At 36.9% G+C, this 27,362-nt stretch overlaps 1 protein-coding gene across 10 annotated transcripts in view; it reads right to left on the bottom strand.

Moving 5' to 3' along the window:
* The window catches only part of PSIP1 (PC4 and SFRS1 interacting protein 1), a 47,936-nt gene that overhangs the window by 5,519 nt on the left and 15,055 nt on the right, over positions 1–27,362 (bottom strand). For 2 of the 10 annotated variants that reach the window (XR_010148971.1, XM_016960641.4), the window contains exons 4-11: positions 20,371–20,509; positions 17,190–17,294; positions 16,369–16,431; positions 9,961–10,057; positions 8,848–8,923; positions 4,379–4,607; positions 3,048–3,166; positions 361–1,593 (exon numbers count right to left, since the gene is read on the bottom strand). Coding sequence is in view for 9 of the 10 variants with exons in the window: in XM_016960641.4 (XP_016816130.1) it covers positions 1,515–1,593; positions 3,048–3,166; positions 4,379–4,607; positions 8,848–8,923; positions 9,961–10,057; positions 16,369–16,431; positions 17,190–17,294; positions 20,371–20,509 (907 nt within the window). In the remaining variant the exon portion in view is untranslated. Of the gene's footprint in view, positions 1–360; positions 2,965–3,047; positions 3,167–4,378; positions 4,608–8,847; positions 8,924–9,960; positions 10,058–16,368; positions 16,432–17,189; positions 17,295–20,370; positions 20,510–27,362 lie in introns of those variants that run through there. The other 8 variants (XM_009456331.5, XM_016960640.4, XM_054658714.2 and 5 more) reach the window with 4 other exon arrangements.

The following is a 27,362-nucleotide window of genomic DNA, read 5'->3' as shown; positions in this document are numbered from 1 at the left end:
CTAAAATAAATAGTCTGCATATGATAACTCCTCTGCTCTCCAGTCCCCAAACACCTGCTTTTCCTTATGTTTAACCAAGGGATTTGTCTGAAATGGGAAAGCATCCAGCTTTCAGCAAGTGTACTAAAATTTGACACCATCAAATAATTAATGAGCATTAAACATAAACAACTCAAGCAAGTTCACTTGATTATGCTTAAAATACAATGCAATTTATATAAAGCCCATTAGGGATTTGAAAAATTCTATTTGTAGGATATGAGTATAAAATTATTCCAAAACCAATACATGAAAAGTTATGTCTATATAACTTCCTTTCCATGTATAATTTTATGTATCTTAGAAAGTGAAATAACTAACCTCGCTTCTTCTCCACTTTCTTAACTTCTGGCTTCTTTCCTTCATCTTTATTCTGCCTATCAAATGTTAACAAAAATATTTCAAAACATTGGAATTTTGTGACTAAATGCCCACAATCCCTATGTAAAAGCTAAAAATGTTTTCCTTAAAATAAGTCAATAGCCTAGACTGCAAAGGAACTGACTGTAGCTGTTAGAATGGTGCAGTTCCATAGCATAAATATAAGCAAAACTCTAATTAACATGCTAAATTAAATCATATCTGACTTTTCGGTGACATCACAAATAGTGTGTTGCTAGAAGACCAATTTCAGGGTCACTGGACAAATAGGCCACAATGGGAAGATGATACCTATAAATATTTAATGGCTTCTACATCCATTCTTTTTTAAAGCTGCATGTTAAAATAGACCAATTTAATCATTGTGCATGTAACAAGTAGATTAATGAGTTCTGAAGTTAGCTTTAAAGTTAAATAGACTTAAGATAACACTGTTTTTAAAATTTTGGCCAATTCATCAAACTTGAATGACGTCCAGTAACATTCACTAATGTTTCACAAAAGGTACCATTTTATTGTCAATCACAAAAATAACCACTTAAAATTGAAATCTTAATTTCTAGTACCTTGGCTTAGAGTTCAGGCCATATTATGAACCAATTCAAATAGACAAGAACAAAAAATATCTAAAAATCAGGTTTTTTTTTTTAAAAAAACTTTATTTTAAAATTTTGGTTACAGTTTCATTCTTAACAAGTCTACTACTGTTTAATCTCTCAGGATTAAAAAAACATTTATTAAGAGTCTAAAGAATTAAACAACAAAGGAATGTCAAGAGAAGGGCCCCATTCTCAGGGATATAACTGCTATTCCAGTTTAATAACTAGCTTCAAAACAAAATGAATTTTTATATTTTCTAGATGAATAATGTACAACCACCATCTTCGTCTGAGCTTGTTATTACTTTCAAACACAAAGCTTCATTTTAAGCTTGGTTAAAAAAAAAAAAAAAAAACAAGAATGATGGCCGACCTTAGTATGTAGTGTGTACCTTACAGGAAATTTGTTAATCATAACACAGTAATGCCATTAATAATGAAGTCCTCAATTTAGAATCTGGAACATTCTTCCATCAATGGGGGGAAGGGGGAAATTCAGTCCAATGAGTCTGTCTCAAGATCTTCATCTCTTGTTTGCTCCACTTGTATTCTCTTTTCAGTAACTGGATTAATGCTTTGAGCCCAAAATGAGATATATTTTTTATTACTGTAGATTACATGTTGTTTGGCTGGGAATACAATACAATAAACTTTATTTTGCATAATGCATTTCACACAAGCTGCATCTGAAATGCTTTACAGAGCAAAACTGTCCAAGTACAAAGTTTTGTAATAACAGGAGAAGGAAAGAAAACACAAATATTAGAATTTGAGAAAGTTACATTGGAGGACATTCAAAAGAAACTGAAATACATAAAGATAACTTTAAGATACTAAAGAAGGGTTGGGCTACATATACTAGTAACAACTAATTTTGTATCTTAATTTTGAGATCACAATAAAGTCAAAAGCAACAAACAGTCCAACAGCTTTTCAGTGAAAAGATAGAATAGAAAATGATAGGTGACAAAGAATAACTTAAATATTTACAGAAGTGCTTAAAGTCTAACATTAGAGGGAATAATATTTTTGAGCTTTAGATAAGTTATTTAAATTACTCCCTCAAGGAGCTAAAACTACTTGTATATCCTCCAAACTAAGAAAGCAGAGTAAAACGCTGTATTTGTCAAGAAAGACTTTGGCTTACGGATATATTATATAAAGAAAAAAAGTACAAAATTATTCAAGAATTGTTTTACTGCTCATCATTAACTTTGTCTTATTGACCTAGAGCATGTTTTAAAAATCACCTCACTAAAACAACAAAAAAAACCACAAAATTTAGTCAGAATGTAAGACGCTTCACGAGGAAAGAAAAGCATGTCAGAGAAAGAACTCAGAAGTGACAGTCTAAAGGTAACTAGGAAAGCAAATGTAATAAAGACACGAAGTCTGTTCATTACTATCATTGCTATTACTTTTCCTTCTAGTAATAAAATTATATAGTAAGGGGAAAGAAATTCCCCATGGCAAGTACTGTCTCTAAGTATCAAAATTTAAGAGAAAACAGCTTTGAATTTGATTTATATTGCACATATATAATAATGTACACCCTGTCAGCCTTTAGATTTACTTTTACTGGCTTCCTGGGTTTCCAAATGTGCTTTTGTTACTTTTGCTGGTCTTTAGGGTGAGGCCTGCTTGGTGGTGTGATGAATAAGGGTATTTCCTGCATTCTTTGTCTACCAGTATATTATCGCCCCTCTATCTATATGTATTATATTATACAAACAAATGGTAGAGGATGAGTACACGTCTTGCAAAGCCAGTATCAATTAAATCCTATCTGCACTTCGTTTAAATTCAAAAATAATTCACAGAGTGACTGCCTCAGTCAATTTCATCCTCTCAGAAGAGAATGAAGCCTGAAATAAGATCATCATCATATATTGAAGATTTTTCTAACACATGGGAAAAGTCACTTCTTCAAAAGGCTTCATAAAGTCTGGAAAATGAAAGTCTATTATTTAAAAATTCCATGCTAGCCTTTAATAAAGAACCCAAAATTTAGAAAAAAAAAATACTTACTGCTCAGTTTCCATTTGTTCCTCTTGCTTGCGTTTTCGATCTGCTGCTTCTTTCTCATGTTGGCCTTTCAGCATATTCCTTCTGTGAGCAGTCTGAAAGTTCCTCCCACCTTTTCTCTTCTGTTTTGAGAATTAGGATGGTTTTATTTAACTATAAAGTCAGTGACTAGTGCTTATGGAATTATAATCTTGGGGGAAAAGCAGCAGCTAGTTTTTAAAAAAGGGATGAATACTCAAATTAGCAACCTAAAAATAGTCTTTGAATTACACCTATCTCTGCAAGTTTAACTCTGATTAATGACCGTGAAATAATCATCTTGTTTTATGCCCTGCTATAGGAGTGATGTCCTTTGGATAAAATATAGTATGTCAGTCTGTTTGCCTCTCTACAGAGTGATTTGACTTGAGTACTGACAAGCACACTACATGACCTATCCAATTTAAAATGTTTGGTTTCTAAAAGATTAAGAAATGAGCCAAAAATCAGATGAAAGTAAACAAAAGATTTGCATGACCTGAATCTGTAAATCTCTAAGGCTATACACAAAATTTTATTTTTCTACAGAAAAGGATACACAGCTTTAATGAGGTTCCCAACAACTATGGCGTCCAAATAAAGTTACATACCACTGATAAAATGTACAATAGGCCTGAAGAGTGTTAAGAACTTCTTGGGGGTAAATAACAAAAATCTCTATATAAATCCACCTCTTTTAACATTTGTCTTCACTGGCCACAGCCTATTTCATCTACCTTTTAATGGGGTTATTGGAAAGGTACTGTTTACTTAATTTCCAGATCATAATTGTAAAATAGATAAATTTAGAGAACGTTTTCAATATGCTTTGTAATACAGCTAATTCAAGTCTATTCAAAAAGGTAAACAAATTCATTTTAACTGCCACTGATATTTATAGACTTCCTCCAAAATATTAAAAGCTCTTAAACTAGGCAGATTAAGAAATACATAAATGGCCAGGTGTGGTGCCTGTAATCCCGGCACTTTAGGAGGCCAAGGTGGGAGGTTCACCTGAGATCAGGAGTTCAAGACCAGCCTGACCAAGATTGCAAAACCTTGTCTCCACTAAAAATACAAAAATTAGCCGGTAGTGGTGGCACATGCCTGTACTTCCAGCTACTCAGGAGGCTAAGGCTGGAGAATTACTTGAATCCAGGAGGCAGAGGTTGCAGTGAACCAAGATTGTGCCACTGCACTCCAGCCTAAGCAACACAGCAAGACTCCATCTCAAAAAAAAAAAAACAAAGAAAAAACAAAATATATATATATAAACTAAGAATAGAACAGCCATTTTATATATGTAAACTTTATACCTTTTCACCTTCTTGATCATCTCCTTCTTCTTCAGAATCGGAGGTTGAAGTAACCCCTGTTTTAGCTAAATTTTTCCTTTTTGATTCAACTTCTTTCTTCCCCTCTTTTTTATCCGGCTCTTTTCTTGGCTTATCTTCTTCCTTCTGGCCCTCTTCATCCTTCTTAGGCTGCTTTTTAGGTTGTTTTTCCTCTTGCCCCTTTTTCTTACTTTTGTCCTCTTCAGTAATGCTATTTTAGAGAACATAACAATGTATACTTGTCATTCAACTATATTCTCCCAGCCAAGTGAATAGTATTTTAGATATCAGTAAGCTATAATTTTTAATTTAAAGGCAAATCTAAAACAAAGTAAAAAGAGTGTCTTCACTATCCAATCATAAAAGGAATTCTGTCACAGAACATCCTTTTGGTATAAATTAGAAGATAGAAGATGGGCAGATCCCTGGCTCTTATGGAACTTAAATTCTACATATTTGTAAGAATAAATTATGTTTAAAAAGTAGACACACTGGGACAAATGGAATTGCAGAAGTGAAATCAAATACGGTCGTTTTAGAACTCAAAGAAATATTCTTTGCAGGGTAAAAAGGTCCCAACTTAAGCCTATGATAAATATATAGCCAATTAAGCATGTTTTCAGACAGTGCTGTGCTGACTAGCACCTAAGTATTCCCATCACCACTGAATTTCACAGACACCACTAAAACAAGAGAAACTACCTAAACTGCTCAATAATCCTAATTACTGCTGCATATTTATGCAAGTTGGTACTACAGAAATAGGCTCTAGGAGAATCAAATAATGCAAATACTAACCACGTAATTACTTTTATGGTTGATATATATTCTTCTAAAGCAATTCTTTTACAAATAAATACTTCACTTGAAGCTGGAATAAGCCGTTTAAAAACTGTAACCTTTTAACTGTCCAAAGAATTTCATTGAGATTTTCGCAAATTATTCAATTAAATCAATGAATTTGAGAGCTCGAAGAGACTTCCTATCATTCAGTTCAACCCCTTCCATTTGACAAATGAGAAAATGATGATGCAAAAGGTCAAATAACAAGCCCAACATCTCAATTCCAAATCCATTAACCTCTTTCCAGACAAGTGATTCCCTGACCACTTAAGAACTATTAAGTTGGAAGAGAAGAAATTTACTTTTGCCCCTTTAGAAACTTTTTATTATATAATTATCATTGGGTATGCTTATTTTCTAATGGTCCTATGGTTTTTATCCTTTTAACTTTAGCCTCTCTGGGATTAAAACCATCCTTTACTTTTAATAAATGAAAGTAAAAGCATGCAAGTGAAACTATTTGCTTTCTTCAGGATTTCCACTGATGTAAATATTTTGATAATCAGTTTCCTAAAAATGGGACTAGAGTCCCATTTAAAAAGACATTTCTGTGTCTCTTAAACAATACTGGCCAACTACTTCTCCCAAAATGTTACACCTGTATGGAAGGAAATAGCTATTAAAAATACAAATACCATTTGACCCAGCAAATCTGCTTCTAACAATGTATCCTAACCAATATATTTGCATTATGTACAAAAGAATAGATGACAATGTTTTTAAAATCGTCTATCCATACATAGGATAGATCTTAAGAATTATAAAACATACAGTGGGATACCATGCAGCTGGTCTTTAAAAAGTGACTTTAGGGATTTATTTTAAAAATTTATCCTAAGGTCATAAAAAAGATTATTTCAAGGTGTGAAATAATCTTTGTGCCAAAACAATTTACATAAACATGACTATCACTGCTTGCTACCCATGAGTCTTTTCCCAGTGGTTCTTCCATGAAATACAGACTTGTGACAATTTCCCTTTTTAGTAGGTAAGGGATATTAGCAAAGTTGTATTTGTAAATTTCTTAATCTTTTAATATATGTTAATATAAGCAAAGACTAATGCAAACACAACCCTAAGAGCTTCAGTGGGCTTTAACAAACATTTCTGAGGATTATGAGTTGGTTTTTAGCTCTTCTGGGCTCTATTCTACTGTTGTGTCACATCAGTACCCGTGACAAAGAAGTAGACGCTAAGAGATACATGGTGTTCTAACGGTGAAGAGCAGAAGTTTAAAAAGAGCTTATACAGTTTAGTTCTGCACTCCACTGAGTGTGTGCCCAGATACACAGCCAAGAGTAGTTATAGCTCACACTCAGCCTACGTACAGCATGAATAAGAAATAAACGTTGTAAAGGCTACTGCTATTTTAGGGTTGTCCATTGCCTCAGGAAAAAGCTCACTAATAGAGAAACTGACACCAGGACCAAAAACCTAAAACATGTAGTCACTTGCTTTAGGGCTGGGAGACTGGAAACCCTAATACGTTATTATACAATGGGTAAAACTGTTGGACCGTAGCAGAAATAAGAAAATATATTCAATGAACTTGTGGCTTTGGGTGAAGAAGTTTCAAAATAGAATACTGGTAGCGTGAAATGACTATCAAGGTGAATTTGATAGTGTTCAAGAAAGATGTGTTCAAAAAAGATTAGCCTATTTTCAAGTAAGGATGTAGGACTTTCAAATTGGGTGATAGCCTGGGTCAAAGACCCAATAAAGGGTATAGCTGCAATCCTTAAGAATTAAAATTGGACTTCATTAATCCTTCAGATGGACAAATGATTCCTGAGGGATGGTTTCTCACAAAAACCTATAAACTCAAAGTATCTGTTATTAAATATAAAAAGATGAGCATGTCTGAGAAAAGTCTTAACAATAATTGCATAGGAAGCTGACCAGAATTAAACACACATACAAAAGTATTACATTACCAAAAGTGACACCAGACTCCATCAAGAGAAAGTAAGTGAGATAAGGATAAGTTCCTAAAAAGGTACACTGGGCCCTCAGATCACTATGGTCCGAAAGTAGGCTGAGAAAGCTGCTCAGCTGATAAGGAGGGCAGTATTTTCCAATGACCTTTTCAGATGCAACAAAGGATGATACTGAAAAAGTAGAGAAGTTCCAGAGGAATCAGCCAAAAGCCATGAAGACAAACGGAGTGGGAAGCATACTCCGGGGGAAAACTGGGACCTAATTAGGGAACACTAATTATATCCAAAACAGAGGGATCTCCCAGTATTTTCCCAGCAGAATTTCAGATTTCCTAGGGAATAATGACTGCCAACTCACCTGTTAAGTATCCAATTTCTTAATTTCACTATAATAGTTAAAGTATGTTGTATTTTTCTGCCACTATTTTTAAAAATTGACAGGTAAAATTCTATGTGTTTATGGTGTGCAACACAATGTTTTGATGTACGTATACACTGTGGAATGGCTAAATCAAGCTATTTACCATACCACCTCACATACATATTTTTATTTTGTGGTAAGAACCCTTAAAGTCTACTCTCTTAGTAATTTTCAAGTATATAATATATTGTTATGTGCCACTATTTTTGAAAGTAAATACAGACTGGCAGTGAAACTCTTTAAACATATTTTGGTTGAAACATACCAATTCTCTAATAGTGTTCTACAATTAGAATTTTCTATAATCAGTTCATTCAAAACAATGTAAATCTACGCTTAACAGACATACCCCACTTAAGCCTTTCAAATCTTCAAACACAATAGCCACAAAAAGTTTTTCTCCCCCTTTGTCTAAATATACTCTCTATTCCTTCTGGCAAAGATTCCCCAAAAAAGCCAAAGTAAAAAGGATCCAAGTAGAAAAGGCAGCAAGGGAAAAATGCAAAAAACCAAAAAACACTCACAATTTCCTGGATAACTGAATAGTTATTCTGAAATGCTTTAAAAATTAAATTTACATACAAAAATTATTTTAGCCCTATTTTTAAATAAAGCACCTATTCTAGAGGAGATAAGAAAAAGATTTGTAGGCTAGGCACGTGGCTCACCCCTATAATTCCAGCACTATGGAAGGATGAGGTGTGAGAATCGTTTGAGACCGGCCTGGGAACGATGAGACCAGTCTCATCAAAAAAACTTAGCCAGGTGTGGTGGCACACACCTGTGGTCCCAGCTACTTGGGAGGCTAAAGTGGGAAGAGGCTCCTTGAGCCCAGGAGTTTGAGGTTACAGTGTGCGACTGCAGCACTGCACTCCAGCCTGGGCGACAGAGTGAAACCCCATCTTTAAAAAAAAAAAAAAAAAAAATTTGTGACATTACTTCAAATATATTCTAAAATTCCTGAAACATACCATCTTGCCCAATTTCTCTATTATATATTTTATGTTGTATTATCTAAGTATCTATATAAATTGATATACCCAAGAGTCTTAATTAATGAAATGATAAATAGCCATTCCTTACCAATTTTTACTTTACAAAATTTTTCCAGTTTTTCCTGTAATTTTAAGAAAGATCAAAATAATAACAAACATCCTGTAAGAGAACACTGATAAAATCGCAGAGATATGTGCTTGTTTAAAGTCAAATGTCTCATTTATTGCGTAATTATACATTAAAAATAAACTCACATGTCACTCTCTGAAGGACAGGGCTGTTTTACCATTTTGGGTCTGCCTCTTGGTTTTGGAATCTTGACTTCTGTAGCTAATATACACATGGAAAAAAAATCAGTAACTACTAGTTTCTATTTAAGATACAAATCTCAGATATAAATATTGGAAATGATACATACCATTTAACAATATTAGTAGCTTATTACAGATACAATTATTGCTAAATTGAAAAAATAATACCTCCCCCACCATGGTTAAAATGAGCAACAACAAAAAATTTATAAAGAGGTAAACAGAGTAATCCTCAATTTGTCCTTATTATGACTGAGAGGGCTTAAAACATTTTTCACTATCGTTTTAACAGTAATGTCACAAAATTCAACTTTAGAATAGGAAACAGCACTTATATTTAATATTCATATACATATTATATTACTTATGCAGTTACATATCTTTGGAAGTTCATATCAAAATTCACTGAGTTTCCCTAGCACTATTAATTTTATCCACTGCAATATTAAACTCCAAAATATATAAATAAAAATCTTTTTTCTTTTCTGGGTATTACTCATCTTACCCCCCATTTTCAGTAAGAATCCTATTAAAAAGTAGAAAAAAAATTCACTCAATTTTGGTTTTGTTTTACAAAGATTTTTCCAAAATATTTCCAATTTGCCAAATTAAGAAAATACTTTTAAATAGGCAATGCTGAAGAGAGCTGCAAACTGTAGAAATCAAAATCCCTATCAATAAAGAATGCAAAAATTTAAAATATTAATGACTTTAATCAAATGCTATTTCTCATTCTCTGATTTTAACTCCATTTTGAAATCTTACAACTCTTAAGTGAAAGGTAAAATAAACCCATTATTCATGATAATTTTAACCTCCCCACAGCCTCTCTTACCACTATTTAGGGAAAACATAACAGAGATAAAGCAAAGTTTATTTCAAATTTAAATACTTTGAAACAGAGCACAAATCATGTTTATCTCCTTTGAAATCTGTATGTTACACATAATCAATTGCCTATTTGCTTCATTCCAAAATATTTGAGGCAGCAACACTTTAAATGGACTGGAATATTAATCACAAGCCAAACAGATATTTAAACATCAGTAATCCTACCTGCAGGTCGTCCTCTTTTAGGACTCACTTTTAGATTAACAGATGCTGTTGCTGTTGTCACTACTCCTGCCTCCTCAGTTTCTACTTGTTTTTCTGCCTGAATTACAAAAATTTAATTAACTTATTTAGCAAATAGTAGGCACTCAAAGTTTAATTCGATGGCAAAAATATGCCAGTCTATGGTAACGTTGAGTTCAAGTATAGATATAACCTCTATATGATCTTTGTTTTTTCAACAATCAACTCAAGAGTAACATCTTCAAACTTAGTTTATAACTCTAGTGAACAACTCTTAAAAAAAACAAAAAACTTCTTAGAAATGAAGTCATTTGTAAAAATAAAGCTAATATTCTTGATGCAATATGGAGAACAAAGTATGTGATTACACTGCAACTAACACAATGTTATTTCTAATTCTTCGTTCATACAGACACATGTTATTTCTAAACTGAGACTGTTACCTAACAGTTCTCCTTTAGGAGTTATTCTTATTTCCCGTAAGAAAGGATTTACTACAACAGAGGGTAAGGAATCCACTGACCATCTGCAAACTCTAATGCCCTTTGATAATTGCTAGTATGATTCTCCTGGAGAGAATGGCCCCAAATGAGAATCAGTATTATTGATTTAAGTATTAGCATGGAACAAAGGTTAAGAACACAAATTAGAAACAAAATGTAAACATGAGGCAGCAGTTGGTACTGATCATAACTGCAAAAGGAGGAAAGAGAAAGACCAAAGGAGGAGATGGGCTCCTTCCCCAACTCCCCCAACTATTTAGAATTCAGCATTAACTGTATCACTAAAGATAAAAACAAGAAGGCATTCAAAAACATGCATAATCCAATCTCATTGATTAAAAAAATTAAAAATTGCCTTTTCATCAATGATTTGTAAACATAATGCCCAGTGTTGATAAGCATGTGGAGAATCATTCATACATTGACTACCAATGATCAATAAGCTGGTATCAATAAACTGATACTTTATGAAAGCACATAATTATGAATGAGTATTGGCAATGTAGAATGTGCAAATCTCTATATAGGGCTGGACACAGTGGCTCACGCCTGTAATCCCAGCATTTTGGGAGGCCAAGGTGAGTGGATCACTTGAGGTTAGAAGTTCATGACCAGCCTGGCCAACATGATGAAACCCTTTCTCTACTAAAAACACAAAAAATTAGCCAGGCTTGTGGCGCACACCTATAATCCCAGCTACATAGGAGACTGAGGCAGGAGAATTGCTGGAACTCAGCGGGCAGAGGTTGCAGTGAACCGAAATTCATGCCACTGCATTCCAGCCTGGGCGACAGAGCAAGACTGTCTCAAAAAAACAAAACAAAACAAAAAACCTTTATATGGCAATTCCACTTCTACGAATGTATCCATTTCTTTATTAGTTTTTTAAACATTTCTTTAAATAACTGAAACATAATGAAGCATATTAAAAGTATTATTAAAACTCATCTAAGGTAACCCTTAAGTTGTTCTCAGAGAACACTGAAAATTCCTCCCTGAACATTATTAGCTCAGGTTTTATTTCTAGAATTTTAAGAACTTACAAAGTTGCCCTGCCCCAATCCTGATTCAATAGCTCTGAGTCAGGGAACCAGGATTCTGTGTTTTTATAAAGCTCCCCAGGTAACAAAGCTTAAGAACTCAAGACTGAGAGCTCTTTTCCTACTGAGGAGTTAAGAGGGCATAATTTGTCTAAAATTCAGTTATAACTGGTCAATTCTTTGGTGCAAAGAAGACTCTCTCCACTTACACTTTCTGCTTTTGGAAATAAATCAAAACACTGAATAAGAATTATAGGTAGGGTTGGGTGCAGTGGCCCATGCCTGTAATTCCCACTCAGCGCTTTGAGAGGCTGGGGCTAGCAGATCACGAGGTCAGGAGTTCGAGACCAGCCTGGCCAACATGGTGAAACCCCATCTCTATTAAAAATACAAAAATAAGTCAGGCACCTGTAATCCCAGCCACTCAAGAGGCTAAGGCAGGAGAATCACTTGAACCCAGGAGGCAGAGATTGCAGTGAGCTGACATCCTGCTACCACACTCCAGCCTGGGCAACAGAGCAAGACTCCGTCTCAAAAAAAACAAAGAATTATAGGTAAAAGAGATGGTTTTTAAGGAGGTACCAATAAGTGTAACAAGTTCATCAATAATAATTAAAACTATATTAACACTAATACTAAGAGATCAGCCCTACCATGCACGTGTGTTCATGACTATTATAGCAAAATCATGCAAGTCAGAACCATTCCTCATGAAAATAAAATCAAAGAATAAATATTTTATCTAAAGAAAGGACCAATGAAGTTATACGAAATATATATATTTAAAATTTTTTTCCACTCTTAGGATATGCTTAAATATTTAAACATCTTAAATGCTAATATTTTAAACTACTGACTACAGATTTATTTCTTCCATATTTTACTTGCTCTGAGACATCTAACCCTCATTTTCTCTTCATTTTTTACCCCTTTCTAGCTCTACCAGCTTCCTTGATCTTAACTAAAAACACACCACCTCACACACACACAAAAACCTCATGGGATTACTATTCAAATGTATTCATAAGTCCTCCACATCCTTGTTTTGCTGTATCTGTCCCACAAATCCTCAAGAGAGGTTACTATACAATTCTACCTTCTCTGTTCTATTATTCCCAGCTGCTGAAGCCTGCTGGGAAAAAAAATGTACAAACATGCATTCATTTTATGCAATCTCAGTTGAGATCTCAAAGTCACTTTACCCTATCTGATCAGGCCTCCTCCTCCCATCAACAGCTGCATAATTTACTCAATCTATTCTTCCCCACTTGTACCACATCCAAAGTCTTGCTTTGATGTGGATGGGGCAGAAGGGAGTAAGGGCTGTAGAAAGGAATTCCCTTAATTTCCTAGTGTCCCAAGAAATTTTCAGAGCCTCCTCCATCCCTCCCCTTCAGTGTTAAGAGACTGAAACATCCATCTCCTCCTTGTTAAGTCAGTTCCTTCAAATGTCCCCTCCATTCTCTCATCCAACATGTATTTACATAAAATAATTTATACTGACTCCACATCTTTGATCTTTCCTAATTTTGCAGAGAAAAAGTGTTAAGGCATTTACTGTCTTTTGTCATTTTAACACTTTCCCTCAGCTATGAAAATCCCTATTATGTCGCCACATTCTCCTTGCCTTCAAAGATTTAAAAAGCACAGTGTAACTTTACCATTAACGTTTATTCTCTAACCCCTTAATCTAGTTTCTGTCCTTACCATTCAACTAAATGGAGTTCACCTGAAAGTATCCTAGAGCAGCCTATTTGGCAAGTATCTTACTGGGACCCTCTCTAAATCAGGACATTACTGACCACTTCTTCATTCTGGACATTCTCCCTTCCCTTGTTTAGCTTGATACCCTCTTAGATTTTCTCTTGACAGTTCATTCTCAGCCATAATTTCACAGAGCAACCTTTCCCCCTCTCCATTATATTCCTTCAGGATTCTGGTTTCTGCATCCTCTCAATAAACCGTTCTCCTTTGACCTCATCTATTACCCTATCTTCATGCCAGAGACTGCATCTGTAACTTACATCTTCTCCCTCTTTGGTGCCAGAACAATATATATATCTCTTCACTTCAGTTCCCACAGGTGCTTCACCTTCCCCTTACTCATGCCTATGATTCCAAACCAACATCCTCTGCACTCCCAATAACTAGCTTATTCAAGTAAAGACCTTAGAGCCACCTTAGATTCTAGTTCCCTCCCCCGCCCCCTTTACCATCCACTTCTCATCAACCATCAACTTAACCTCTTAAAGTGCTCTTAAATCCCATCTCTCGTCTACACCACTTAAAAAATCTATAAGATCCTTGTCCTTCCAGTCTCATGCCAACTCCTTAGAAAGGCCTTTTGTAGCCTAGTCTGTTGCCAACTCATTAACTCCCCATTTAAACCCTCTTATTTTAAATATTTATTTTTTGTCTAAAAAAAAATGTAAGTTCAATGGAAACAAAGACCTTGTCTTCTTTACTGACTACTCAAATCCATGCCAAGTCCAGTAAAGTTAGTACTAAAATTCTGAATGAATTTTACAGTGAACTGGTCTCACTGCCCCAATCCAATCCCCATCATTCACACTGCTTTAAAAAAATGACGCATTCTTTGGGAGGCTAAGGAAGGCGGATCACAAGGTGAGGAGTTCAAGACCTGGCTGACCAACATAGTGAAACCCCGTCTTTACTAAATATACAAAAAATTAGCTGGGTCTGGTGGCGGATGCCTGTAATCCCAGCACTTTGGGAGGCAGAGGTGAGCGGATCACTTGAGGCCAGGAGTTTGAGACCAGCCTGGCCACCATGGTGAAACCCCATCTCTACTAAAAATACAAAAATTAGCCAGGCGTGGTGGTGCACGTCTGTAATCCCAGCTACTCAGGAGGCTGAGTGAGGCAGGAGAATCGCTTGAACCCGGGAGGTGGAAGTTGCAGTGAGCTAAGATCATGCCACTGCACTCCAGTCTGGGTGACAGAATGAAACTCTGTATCCAAAAAAAAAAAAAAAACAAATTTATATTAAAAAAAAAAAAAAAGAAAAAAGAGGCATCAAGTTGTGTACAGAGGCTCACATCTGCAATCCTAGTGCTTTGGGAGGATCACCGAGGCTGGGAGTTAGAGATCAGCCTAGGCAACATAGCAAAACCCCATGTCTATCAAAAATATATATATAGGCCAGGCCCGGTGGCTCACACCTGTAATCCCAGAGCTTCAGGAGGCTGAGATGGGCAGATCACCTGAGGTCAGGAGTTCGAGATAAGCCTGGCCAACATGGTGAAACCCCGTCTCTACTAAAAATACAAAAATTAGCTGGGCGTGGTGGCTCACACCAGCACTTTGGGAGGCCGAGGTGGGTGGATCACTTGATGCCAGGAGTTCAAGACCAGCCTGGCCAACATGGTAAAACCTCATCTCTCCTAAAAATACAAAAAAATTAGGTGTGCATGGTGGTGTGCACCCGTAATCCCAGCTAATCGGGGGGCTGAGGCAGGAGAATCACGTGAACCTGGGAAGTGAAGGTTGCAGTGAGCCGAGATGGCGCCACAGCACTTCAGCTGGGGCAACAGTGTGAGAATCCGTCTCAAAACAAAAACAAAAACAAAACAAAAAAATACAAAAATTAGCTGAGCATGGTGGTGCGTGCCTGTAATCCCAGCTACTTGGGAGGCCGAGGCAGGAGAATTGTTTGAATTCGGGAGGTGGAGGTTGCAGTGAGCCAAGATCGCACCACTTCACACCAACCTGGACGACAGAGCGAGATCCGTCTCAAAAAGAAAAAAAAAAAAATTAGCCGGGTATGGTGGCACACTTCTACAGTCCCAGCTATCAGGGAGGGTAAGATGGGAAAATCCCTTGAGCCCACAGGTTTCAGGTTGCAGTGAGGCATGATTGTGCCACTGCACTACTGTAGCCTATGTGACAGCATGAGACCCCATCTCTTAAAAAAATTTTTTAAAAGGAGGTATCTAAAATTTAAAATAATTCAATCATTTCCCATCACTTCTTTAAGTTCCAAGGTCTTTAGGACAACATCAGGTTTTTTTGGTACCCATTTCCCTCAGACTTTATGGTGTGTTAATAATGAAATACAATACTCAAGATGCTTGAGTAGGAATTTCCTCTATGTGAAATGGCTTCATGTGTCCTTCCCTGCTCCTTCATCCGCCTGACAAAATTCTGCCTGTATTTTAAAATCTTGTTATCACACCACCTCCAACCTATACTGCACAACAAATAAGCCACTGTAATTATTTATTTTCATAGTTTACTTACTCATGAGATACTGAACTTTTGGTTTTCTTTGCATCTTTGGTATATGATAATAATTTGAGACATAAATAGGTCAGAAAAGGGTGTGAACAAAACTTCGTATATGGAAGGAAAATTTCATATTAATTAAAAGCCTACTATGTACCTAACCTTGCACTGTCACTCACACTCATTTCTCACAACGTTGTGAAGTAACAACAACAACAACATAATGGACAACACTTATATAACACTTACTAGTGTTTAGGTATCAGGATTTAGCATAAACATTTTACATATGTTAAATCATTTAATCCTCCACAACCTTGGAGTATATATTTCTACCCATTTTAGAGAAAACTGAAGCACAGTCATTTAAATGAATGAAAACTGGTGCATTTTATTTCCTTTACCACTCAAGTTATTTTAAGGGTGCTATATCACTAAGAAAGAAACACAGATAGTTTTGCCAAGTAAAACATAACCCATAAAAAATTAAAGGGTTTAGAATAAAAGCTGAAATTTAAGGTTTCATTGTATCTACTCTCCCTCAACCCAATTAAAATAAAAATTCTTTTCAGATCCCCGTGGTTGGTAAGTCAGTGAAATTACCTTTCTCTTTCTCCCCCTTCTGGCAGCTTTTGGAGTAGTTATGTCAACTGCTTTAGTCACATCCTAAAAAAGAAAAAAGAAAACTGAATACTGAATAAATTATTCCAGGAATGAAAGAAACCCTGTTAAACTAAAAGTTACAAGCACGTTTAACTGAAAGCATTGGGGAAATCGGTTTTGCTCTGTAGAGTTCTGAAATTAAAAACACTGTGTCTCAACATTATAAAGTGAGAAAAATGCATTTCCACTGTCAGATCAAATGTAAGTCATGGTTGCCAGTACACCAGGAAGTCTGTCTATTTAAATTTATAAAACTACTTTTTCTACACTAGAATTCTGAATTATAGGGGTGGATAAATTTGAATTGTGAATTTTAAAGGGTGGCTGGGACACTGAAGATCATCTAACAACCATTTCATTAGGCCTGGAAGGGCTAAAGGAGTCATCTTCACACACAGATCATATACAGTTGGACATCAACCTAGGTTTTAAACAATTTAGTCTAATGCTTTTTCCAGTACATCCATCCTACAACACTTCTCTTTAAAAAAAAATCCTTAACACTACTGCACCCTATAGTTGGACTTCATGTTTTACATATAAAAAAACTTCAAATAATAACAGGTATGCATCTTAAAGATGCATAAATTGTTTGACAATACTGTATTTAATATTTACACAAGGAAATAAGCCTTAAATATTTTCTAATTCACTTTTCAAGTACTTTAAAAATTACTTACTAATTAATCATGGCCAACTCATTTCATTATTTCTTCCTTGAAACAAAATGGGTTTAAAATGTTAGGAGAAATAGAACATACCTCATTGCTGGCTTTTTCTTCATGGTCGGTATCTTCCTTTGAAACACTAGTTTCCTTTTCTTCAACTTCAACATCAGATGATGCATTTGATTGTTTAGTTGCTGCCTGTGAGCAATCAACTCTATCAATTTCACAAAATAAGTTTTTACCCCAATAATATCTACAATTCTTTATTTTTATTTTTAGAGACAGGGTCTCACTCTATCACCCAGGCTGGAGGCAGTGGCGCAATTATGGTTCACTGAAGCCTCAATTCCTGGGCTCAAGGCATCCTCCCTCCTCGGCCTGAGCCCAGGAGGTCGAGGCTGTAGTGAACCATGATTGCACCACTGTACCCCAGCCTGGGCAACGCAGTCTCAAATAATAAAAATAAAAAAAAAAACTCCAAGATTATATGGTGACAAGGCTTGGCAATTTGGAGGATAAAAAAGACCATAAAGGTGCAATCACAGGACAAATGATCCAAGAGAAATTACAAAACGTAGTTGGGCACTGTGGCTCACACCTGTAATCCCAGCACTTTGGGAGGCTGAGGCAGGCAGATCGCTTGAGGTCGGGCGTTCAAGACCAGCCTGGCTAATATGGTGAAACCCCATCTCTACCAAAAATACAAAAATTAGCCAGGCATGGTGGCACGCGCCTGTAATCCCAGCTACTCGGGAGGCTGAGGCACGAGTATAGCTTAAAACCCAGGAGGCAGAGGTTGCAGCAAGACAAGATCAAAACTGCACCACTGCACTCCAACCTGGGCGACAGAGCAAGACGCTGTCTCCAAAAAAACAACAACAAAAAAGAAATTACAAGACGTTAAGTTTCAGAAAACAATCAATTCTGTCTCTTTAGACAGATGTCTTCCCATCACACAGTCAAGGCAATAATAATAAGAAACCATGTAGCCATTCAACAAATATTTAGTGATTAGCTATTCTTCTCACACGTGTACATGCTGGGCACACAGGACATAAACTTTTGTTCACAAAGGCAACATAATATTCTGTAGCAGGTACAGACAAGTACAGAAACAATTATGATATGGTTCGATGAATCCATTAACAAGTAAGTACTGGGAAGTAATAAAGTCACTTATCATTTAATGTGGCCTTGGAGCATCAATGAAAGATTTATATGTTCCAGATAGAACAGTATCTAAAAAGTTCTCCAAGGTAAAGCATGGCACATGTGAAGAAATAAAATTTATCGGTTTAAGAGTAAAAAGCTAGGCCGGGCACAGTGACTTATGCCTGTAATCCCAGCACTTTGGGAGGCTGAGGTGGGTGGATCACGAGGTCAGGAGTTCAAGACTGGCCTGGCCAAGATGGTGAAACCCCATCTCTACTAAAAATACAAAAATTACCCAGGCACGGTGGCAAGCGCACGTAATCCCAGCTACTCGGAAGGCTGAGGCAGAATTGCTTGACCTCGGGGGCAGAGGCTTCAGTGAGCCGAGATCACGCCACTGCACTCCAGCCCGGGCAACAGAGTGAGACTCCATCTCAACATCAACAACAACAACAACAACAACAACAACAACAACAACAACAACAAAAAGTAAAAAGCTGCAGAATTTCCACTTTGTTGCTACCTCGCTTCTTTAGATTTACTCGTGCTCTTCGTAGTTTTTGGACCTCAGGTCTTAAACAGAGGACGTTTATTGATGAAAGAGAAACTGTCCCAATTATCTTCATAAAGACCTCTCATAGCCCTCTGATCCTATTATAAAGCCATCTGTTTATTTTAAATCGTTAAGAGTTCTGGAACATTCATTTGGGAATATATGCAACAATTCAAGAGTGCAATCGACAATATAAAAAATTTTTCTAAGCCTATAATCCCAGCACTTTGGGAAGCCGAGGTGGGCAGATCACAAGGTCAGAAGATTGAGACCATCCTGGCTAACAAGGTGAAACCCCGTCTCTACTAAAAATACAAAAAATTAGGCTGGACACAGTGGCTCAGGCCTGTAATCCCAACACTTTGGGGGGCCGAGGCGGGCGGATCACAAGGTCAGGAGATTGAGACCATCCTGGCTACCACGGTGAAACCCCGTCTCTACTAAAAATACAAAAAATTAGCCGGGTGTGGTGGCGGGCACCTGTAGTCCCAGCTACTCGGAAGGCTGAGGCAGGAGAATGGTGTGAACCCAGGAGGTGGAGCTTACAGTGAGCCAAGATAGAGCCAATGCGCCCCAGCCTGGGCGACAGAGCGAGACTCCTCTCAAAAAAAATAAAATTTTTTTCTAAATCACATCAATACCAACACAAAGGAGAAGTAAGAGAACCAGTGTTTTCTGCAGGATAAAAACAATACAAATTGGATAAAGGCAAACCACTCCATGAAAATTTACTATCACATATAAATTAATAAAAGCTCTGGACCCATGCGAAAAACCACAGAAAAGAAGGTATAAGGTGGCTGCTGACACCAATAAATATAATTTGCATAGTGCTATAAGTACATTTGTCACATACTAATTTAACTCATGAGGTTCATATTCCAATACAATTCTATGGATTTAGAAATTAAAGGCTGCGCGCAATGGCTCACATCTGTAATCCCAGCATTTTGGGAGGCTGAGGTGGGTGGATCACCTGAAGTCAGGAGTTTGAGACCAGTCTGGCCAACATGACAAAACCCTGTCTCTAGTAAAAATACAAAAAGTTAGCCAGGCGTGGTGGTGGGCACCTGTAACCCAGCTACTTGGGAGGCTGAGGCAGGACAATCACTTGAACCCAGGAGGCATAAGTTGCAGTGAGCCAAGATTGCACCATTGCACTCCAGCCTGGGCAACAAGAGCGAAACTACACCTCAAAAAAAAAAAAAAAAAGAAATTTAATTAATTAATTAAAGAGAATAAGAAAACTTAGGCATACACCATGTAAGTCGCAAAACCTAAATTTAGAACAGTACATACAGCTTTAAATTCAATGACGTATTAAACCCTCTATCAGGAGTTAAATAACTGAATAGTTCCCAGTTTCTTGAGATCTGTTTAACTACACAAAATAATGATTTTGTCAATTCATTTTGATATAAAATGCCCAAGGTTCAACCTCACAAATAAGAACACAACAAGCTAGTATGAAATTCCCAAGGCTTTTAGTATTTATTTTCCTACAGCTAGGATAGTGATTATTCCCCAGGATTAAATAAGTAATACCAAATTTTATGTAATATGACTTACCTGTTGACTTGAAAATTTCACTTTTGGATTGTTATCTATCTCCCATAAACCTTCATTAAAACCTTTTCTTTTATTTGGTTTGCCATACTTTTCCTTATTTTCTGAGTAAGGAAATATATCCTTTGGTCCTAAAAAAGCACTAAAAAAGAAGTGGGGAAGATGTGAGTGCAAAGCAAACTCAAATCCATAATTTATTAGATAAGACATTCTATTACACAATTATCAAAAATACAGAACCTAAACTGCATTACAAATCTTAAATAAGTTAAAGGGCAATTAATAATTCCAAATACTTTTATTAAATTCAGTAACAAGCTACTATTTAAATCCATAATCCTATTAAGTAAAACCACAGACGTTGCACAATGTGAATGTACTTAACACTGCTGAACTATACACTTAAAAATGGTTACATCGCCATGCGTGGTGCCTTACGCCTGTAATCCCACCACTTTGGGAAGCTGAGGCGGGTGGATCACTTGAGGTCAGGAGTTTGAGACCAGCCTGGCCAACATGGTGAAACCCTGTCTCTACTAAAAATACAAAAATTAGCCGGGCGTGGTGGCGTGCACCTGTAGTCCCAGCTACTTGAGAGGCTGAGGCAGGAGAATCGCTTGAACCCGGGAGGCGGAGGTTGCAGTGAGCTGTGATCACCCCATTGCACTCCAGCCTGGGCAACAGAGTGAGACTCTGTCTCAAAAAAAAAAAAAAAAAAAAGGTTAATTCAATAAATTTGGGTTTTTTTAAACTACAAACTTTGACACATTAGCATTAATCAACACATTTAACTGCACCCCAAATATAGTTTCACTTCAAAATAACTTCATATATTATACAACTCACAAAACTATCGTGTTTTTAAAATAATCAGTGAGTATGTTAAGAATTTAATTTTACTGAATAAGGGAATCAGACATATTATAACCCATTCATTCATATATGTACTATCAATTTTTGCTATCTGTGGTAGTAATGTTCTATAAAGTCACTGTGAAAACTGAATTAGCAAATACACAACCATTGCTCCTAGGGGAAATACAGGGTTAGGTTCCTGTAATCACAAGGTTTTCATGAACCAATCAATACATAAATTCATTTTATATGTGTTTCTGTTTAAAGACACCTTATTTAATACAGACTGCTAACTCATTAACACTGAACTCATAGCCAACAGCGTATGTAACATGCGCTTTCTCTGTAAAGCACATTATAACCTCACACTTAGCAACACGAAAGAACACTTTAGCATTATACTTGGGAGCTAGTTTAAACAGCAAAATGACCAACAAAAACAAAAAAATGCATGGCAATAAACAGACTGCAAAAAAGATACTTGCTTACAGTATGAGTGCTGAAAAAAGAAGGCAAGCATTCCCTTGTACAACCTCAGCTAAGAATGTGTTGTATCAGGAGACTCAAGTGTTTCCACTACTCAGTGCATGTTTGTGAATGACCTGTACAACAAGTACTACTGATCTGGGCTTACAAATAATTTTGGTGAGTAGGTACATTTGCAAATATGGAATCCACAAATAACGAGCCTCAACTGTTTGCATATGTGTGTACATATATACACAGATAGTTCTTAATTTACTAGGAGGTTATGTCCCAATAAGTCCACTGTAAATCTAAAATATCTGAAGTCAGAAATCCATTTAAGTACCATGAAAAACCCACTCTAAAGTCAAAAAATCTAAGTTGAACCACTACAGGTGTGTTAGTCCATTCTCACGCTGCTATGAAGAAATACCAGAGACTGGGTAATTTATAAAGAAAAGAAGTTTAATTGACTCACAGTTCCACACGGCTGGGGAGGCCCCAAGAAACTTACAATCATGGCAGAAGGCACCTCTTCACAGGGCCACAGGAGAGAATGCATGCAAGCAGGGAAAATGCCCGACGCTTATGAAACCATCAGGTCTCATGAAACTCACTATCACAAGAACAACATGGGGGAAACCACCTCCATCATTCAATTACCTCCACCTGGTTCCGCCCTTAACACCTGGGGATTATTAGAATTCAAGGTGAGATTTGTGAGGGGACACAGAGCCAAACCATATAATTCTGCCCCTGCCCCCTCTCTCAAATCTCATGTCCTCACATTTCAAAACACAACCATGCCCTTCCAACAGTCCCCATCCCCCAAAGTCTTAACTCATTCCAGCATTAACTCAAAAGTCCAAGTCCAAAGTCTCATCTGAGGCAAGGCAAGTCTCTTCCACCTAGGAGCCTGTAAAATCGAAAGCAAGTTACTTCCTAGATACAATGGGGGGACAGGCATTGGCTAAATACACCCATCCCAAATGGGAGAAACTGACTAAAACAAAGGGGCTACAGGCCCCATGCCAAGTCTGAAATCTAATAGGGGCAGTCAAGTTCCAAAATGATCTCCTTTGACTGCATGTCTCAAATTCAGATCATGCAAATGCAAGAGGTGAGCTCCCACAGCCTTAAAAAGCTCTGCCCCTATGGTTTTGCATGGTACTCAACACGCCTCAGGCTGGTGTTGAATGTCTGCAGCTTTTCCAGGTGCATGGTGCAAGCTGTCGGTGGATCTACCATTCTGGGGTCTGGAGGATGGTGGCCTTCCTCTCATAGCCAGTGCCCCAGTGCGGACTCGGTGTCGGGGATGCAACCCCACATTTCCCTTCCACACAGTCCTAGCACAGGTTCTCCATGAAGTCTTCGTCCCTGCAGCAGACTTCTACCTGGACATCCAGGCATTTCCACATGTCTTCTGAAATCTAGGCAGAGTTTCCCAAACCTCAATTCTTGTCTTCTGCACATTCGCAGACCCAACACCATGTGGAAGCTGCCAAGGCTTGTGGCTTGCACCCTCTGAAACAACAGCCTCAGCTATACCTTGGTCCCGTTTAGCAAAGACTGGAGCAGCTGGGACACAGGGCACCAAGTCCCAAGGCTGCATGCAGCAGGGAAGGCCCGGGACCCAGCCCAGGAAACCATTTTTCCCTCCTAGGCCTCTTGTCCTATGATGAGAGGGGCTGCCAGGAAGGTCAATGGTATGCCTTGGAGGTGTTTTCCCCATTGTCTTGGTGATTAGTGTTTGGCAGCCAGCTTGAATTTCTCCCTGCAAAATGGGTTTTTCTTTTCTACTGCATCATTGGACTGCAAATTTTCCTTTTATGCTCTGTCACTTCCTAAATGCCTTGCTGCTTAGAAATTTCTTCTGCCAGATACCCTAAATCATCTCTCTCAAGTTCAGAGTTCCACAGATCTCTAGGGCAGGGGCAAAAAGCCACCAGTCTCCCTGCTAGAGCAGAGCAAGAGTGATCTTTACTCCAGTTCCCAACACGCTCCTCATCTCCATCTGAGACCACCTCAGCCTGGAGTTCATTGTCCATATCATTATCAGCATTTGCGTCAAAGCCATTCAACAAGTCTCTAGAAGTTCTCAACTTTCCCACATTTTCCTGTCTTCTTGTGAGCCCTCCAAACTGTTCCAACCTCTGCCTGTTACCCAGTTCCAAAGTCGCTTCCACATTTTCAGGTATCTTTACAGCATCACCCCACTTTCTGGTACCAATTTACCATATTAGTCAGTTCTCGCACTGCTATGAGGAAATACCCAAGACTGGATAGTTTATAAAGAAAAGAGGTTTAATTGACTCAAAGTTCCGCATGGCTGGGGAGGCCTCAGGAAACTTATCACGGCAGAAGGTACCTCTTCACAGGGACGCAGGAGAGGGAATGAGTGCAAGCAGGGGAAATGCCAAACACTTATGAAACCATCAGATCTCATGAGACTCACTATCACCATAACAGCATTTGGGAAATTGCCCCAATCATTCAATTACCTCTACCTGGTCCTGCCCTTGATGTGTGGGGATTATTACAATTCGAGGTGCAATTTGGGTGGGGACACAGAGCCAAACCATATCAGTAGGTCAGGGACCATCTGTACATATATATTTAGATACATTATCCGGGATGGACCCTGTACATCTCCTCCCCACATCAGTGAGTCATATAAGTCTGTCAGTTCTATAAAGCTAGACATAAGTATGTTGATAATTTTACTATGACAGCTGATATACATATACTCCCCAAAGCAACAGGAAAATGGAACTGATACTTATTTCCTCTGAAATGTACTAAATTTTAAAATTATTACTATCATTAGATACATATCACAAATTCCTGATCTGCTAAAATTCTTTAAGAATTAGGGAACTAATGAGTACAGTTAACATTCTAGTTAGAATTTTAAAAAGGCTCTAAAATAAAATTTCAATTAAAAGACTTAAGAGTTCTATTTAAATATGGCTGGGCGTGGTGGCTCATGCCTATAATCCCAGCACTTGGGAGGCCTAGCAGGGCAGATCACCTGAGGTCAGGGGTTTGAAACCAGCCTGGCCAATGTGGCAAAATGCCGTCTCTACTAAAAATACAAAATTAGCCAGGCGTAGTGGCACACACCTGTAATCCCAGCTACTTGGGAGGCTGAGGCAGTAGAATCGCTTGAACCCGGGAGGCGGAGATTGTGGTGAGCCAAGATCACACCATTGCACTCCAGCCTGGGCAACAAGAGCAAAACTGCATCTCAAAAAAAAAAAAAAAAAAAATACACACATACACATATATAAAAAATCAGGGTATATAAAAGTCAGCTTTATTATTTAAGTTCTGTAACATTCATTGTATCCATGTATTTTAACTGCACATCCCATTTTCAAAGTAATATTATTATTCTAGGATTAAGGCAAACCAATAATTTACCAAATTTACTTTGGAGTTAAACTGAAATCATCTCATTCCATCAAAAACTGAAGATTTTACTAGACATCATTAATTCCTGTCCATAATCTCAAACTAGAAAAATTAACACATTTAGCTCTAACAGTATAACATTCCTCTTATGTAACAGGTTTCAAATTCCAAGTAAATGACTTGAGTTAAACCTCCATGAAAACATATTTCTGGTCAGAACAAACCCAATTCAACACAAATTCTCCCTCCTGAAAAACCAGAAAAACAACAGTAAAGAGATTATTTTAAAAGTATAAACTCTTAAAACCAAACAAGGCAGAAATAAAATTTGGAAGCTAAAAAGACAACTAAAGAAGTTGAATCTTAAGCACCCTCATTTACAATTTAAAATCCCCAAAGGGCTCAAAATTGGGGTCACCAGGAACTTCAGGAGTAGGAAAAGACCTCAAAAATAATTACAGGAAAATGTTTTAAAACCTCAAATATTTATTTTTTTTTAAAGATATGGCTCTAAGTCTAAAAGCCACAGAAGACTGATCTACCACAAAGTTACTGTATAAAAGCTAGAGTTAAATTTTTTTACATGAATCATTTTTCTTAACCTCAAAAAAAGCAGTTCTTAAAAAGGACCATGCAAGGCAATCTTAATAATCAATGGGAAAAGTTACGATTGTTCTGTGACCTTTAAAAATTGTCAGAATATTAAGTAGTCTATTACTGACGGTTATGTAAATGTATAAGGAAATGAAATAGTAAAACCAATACCAACTTAGTATGCTGTAACTTAGAACATTAGGAACACTGATATTAAAGTGTATCATTTCTTTGTATTAAAAAAATCTATCAAGAATAGTTTGAACAGTGCTTGCTTTCTTCTAGTGATATTTATTATGATATGGAATGCGTCTATCTTCTATGCCTTGGCAAATTGTCATACTCCTAAGTTTAGATCACATTCCAATATTTTATCCTTCATGCTTTCAATGATGTGAAATATCCTCAATGTTTTTTGTTGGTATCACTTCTATTAATAGGATATCTTCATATTTTCCACTACAACTACCTTTTTCATTTATGTTGATAAGCTTGCCTTCACTAAGTTTCTCTGGCTGGACAATTAGTGTCTCTCCAACTGCAAACCATCTATATTCACAAGGTAAGCTATTTATTCTATTATTCCATTTATGTTAAATTCAAATTTCCCATCTAGCATTATGATTTTTGCTGCACTATCATCTTTGTTGACCAATTTCCTCGTTTATTTTGGTAAACTGTCACATGGTGACATCATTAGGAGACAGAGGCCAACTATACATCCCACTGTGCATGATTTTGAGAAACCAATGCATGGTGACCAATCACCAAGAAGCTTTGAAAGTGACATTATATGCACCTGTAATTTACATCTTAATTTGTGGGTTGAAAGACTAGCAGCAAATGTTGTAGTTTATGCAATTAGTTAATATGGCAGGGTAGGTGAAATTTTAACCATGTTGTTAGTGGACTGTTACTTAGCTAAGTCATGGCAATTGAAATTTGTGCCTACAGGAACTATGTAAAGCTAAGGACTGCCTATATATACCCTTCTCTCTTCAAGCTTTGAGTTTAAATTCCACTTTTAACAGACAGCAGTATTGCCATTCCTGCTTTCTTTGTGACATTGTATCATTGCTTGCTCTTGTTTTGTTTGAGCTTTGTCTCACAAAATAAGACATAGCAAAGTGGTTTATTAAAACAGAAAGTCTTAACAGAACTATATTCATAAAATGTAATGTTTACATTTAGTTTTATTCACACCACCTCATTTTACATGTACCTTTTCACTACAATTGGTTTTTATTCTTAACTTTGCTAAGTAGGTTTTTTAAAAAATTCACCCCTTGCTCCTACTCCCAGATTCAGATTTACAAGTTGTACCTTTCATTATTAACCATAATGGTTCAACTGATGTCATACATAAATTCACGTATCTTAATATACCAAAAATTAAATAACTATGTTCTTCCAACTGAAAAGACTTTTACAAATGTAAATTCATGTTAAGTACATAAGATTTTTAAATTCGCACACTTTTTTTTTTAGTTCACATAATTCAACATCATTAAGTTATCCAGGAAATGTAAATCAAAAATCACAATATACTACCGTCACTCCCACTCAGACGGCCAAAAAATAACAAATAATAACAAGTGTTGGCAAGGATGTGGAGAAATTGGAACCCTCCTACAATTGCTGGTGGGAATGTTAAACGGTGCAGCTGA

This window comes from Pan troglodytes, chromosome 11, assembly GCF_028858775.2.
Source record: "Pan troglodytes isolate AG18354 chromosome 11, NHGRI_mPanTro3-v2.0_pri, whole genome shotgun sequence".
Classification (NCBI taxonomy): domain Eukaryota; kingdom Metazoa; phylum Chordata; class Mammalia; order Primates; family Hominidae; genus Pan; species Pan troglodytes.
Note: the sequence above shows the minus strand (reverse complement) of the source record. Positions and strands in the feature narration are given on the sequence as shown.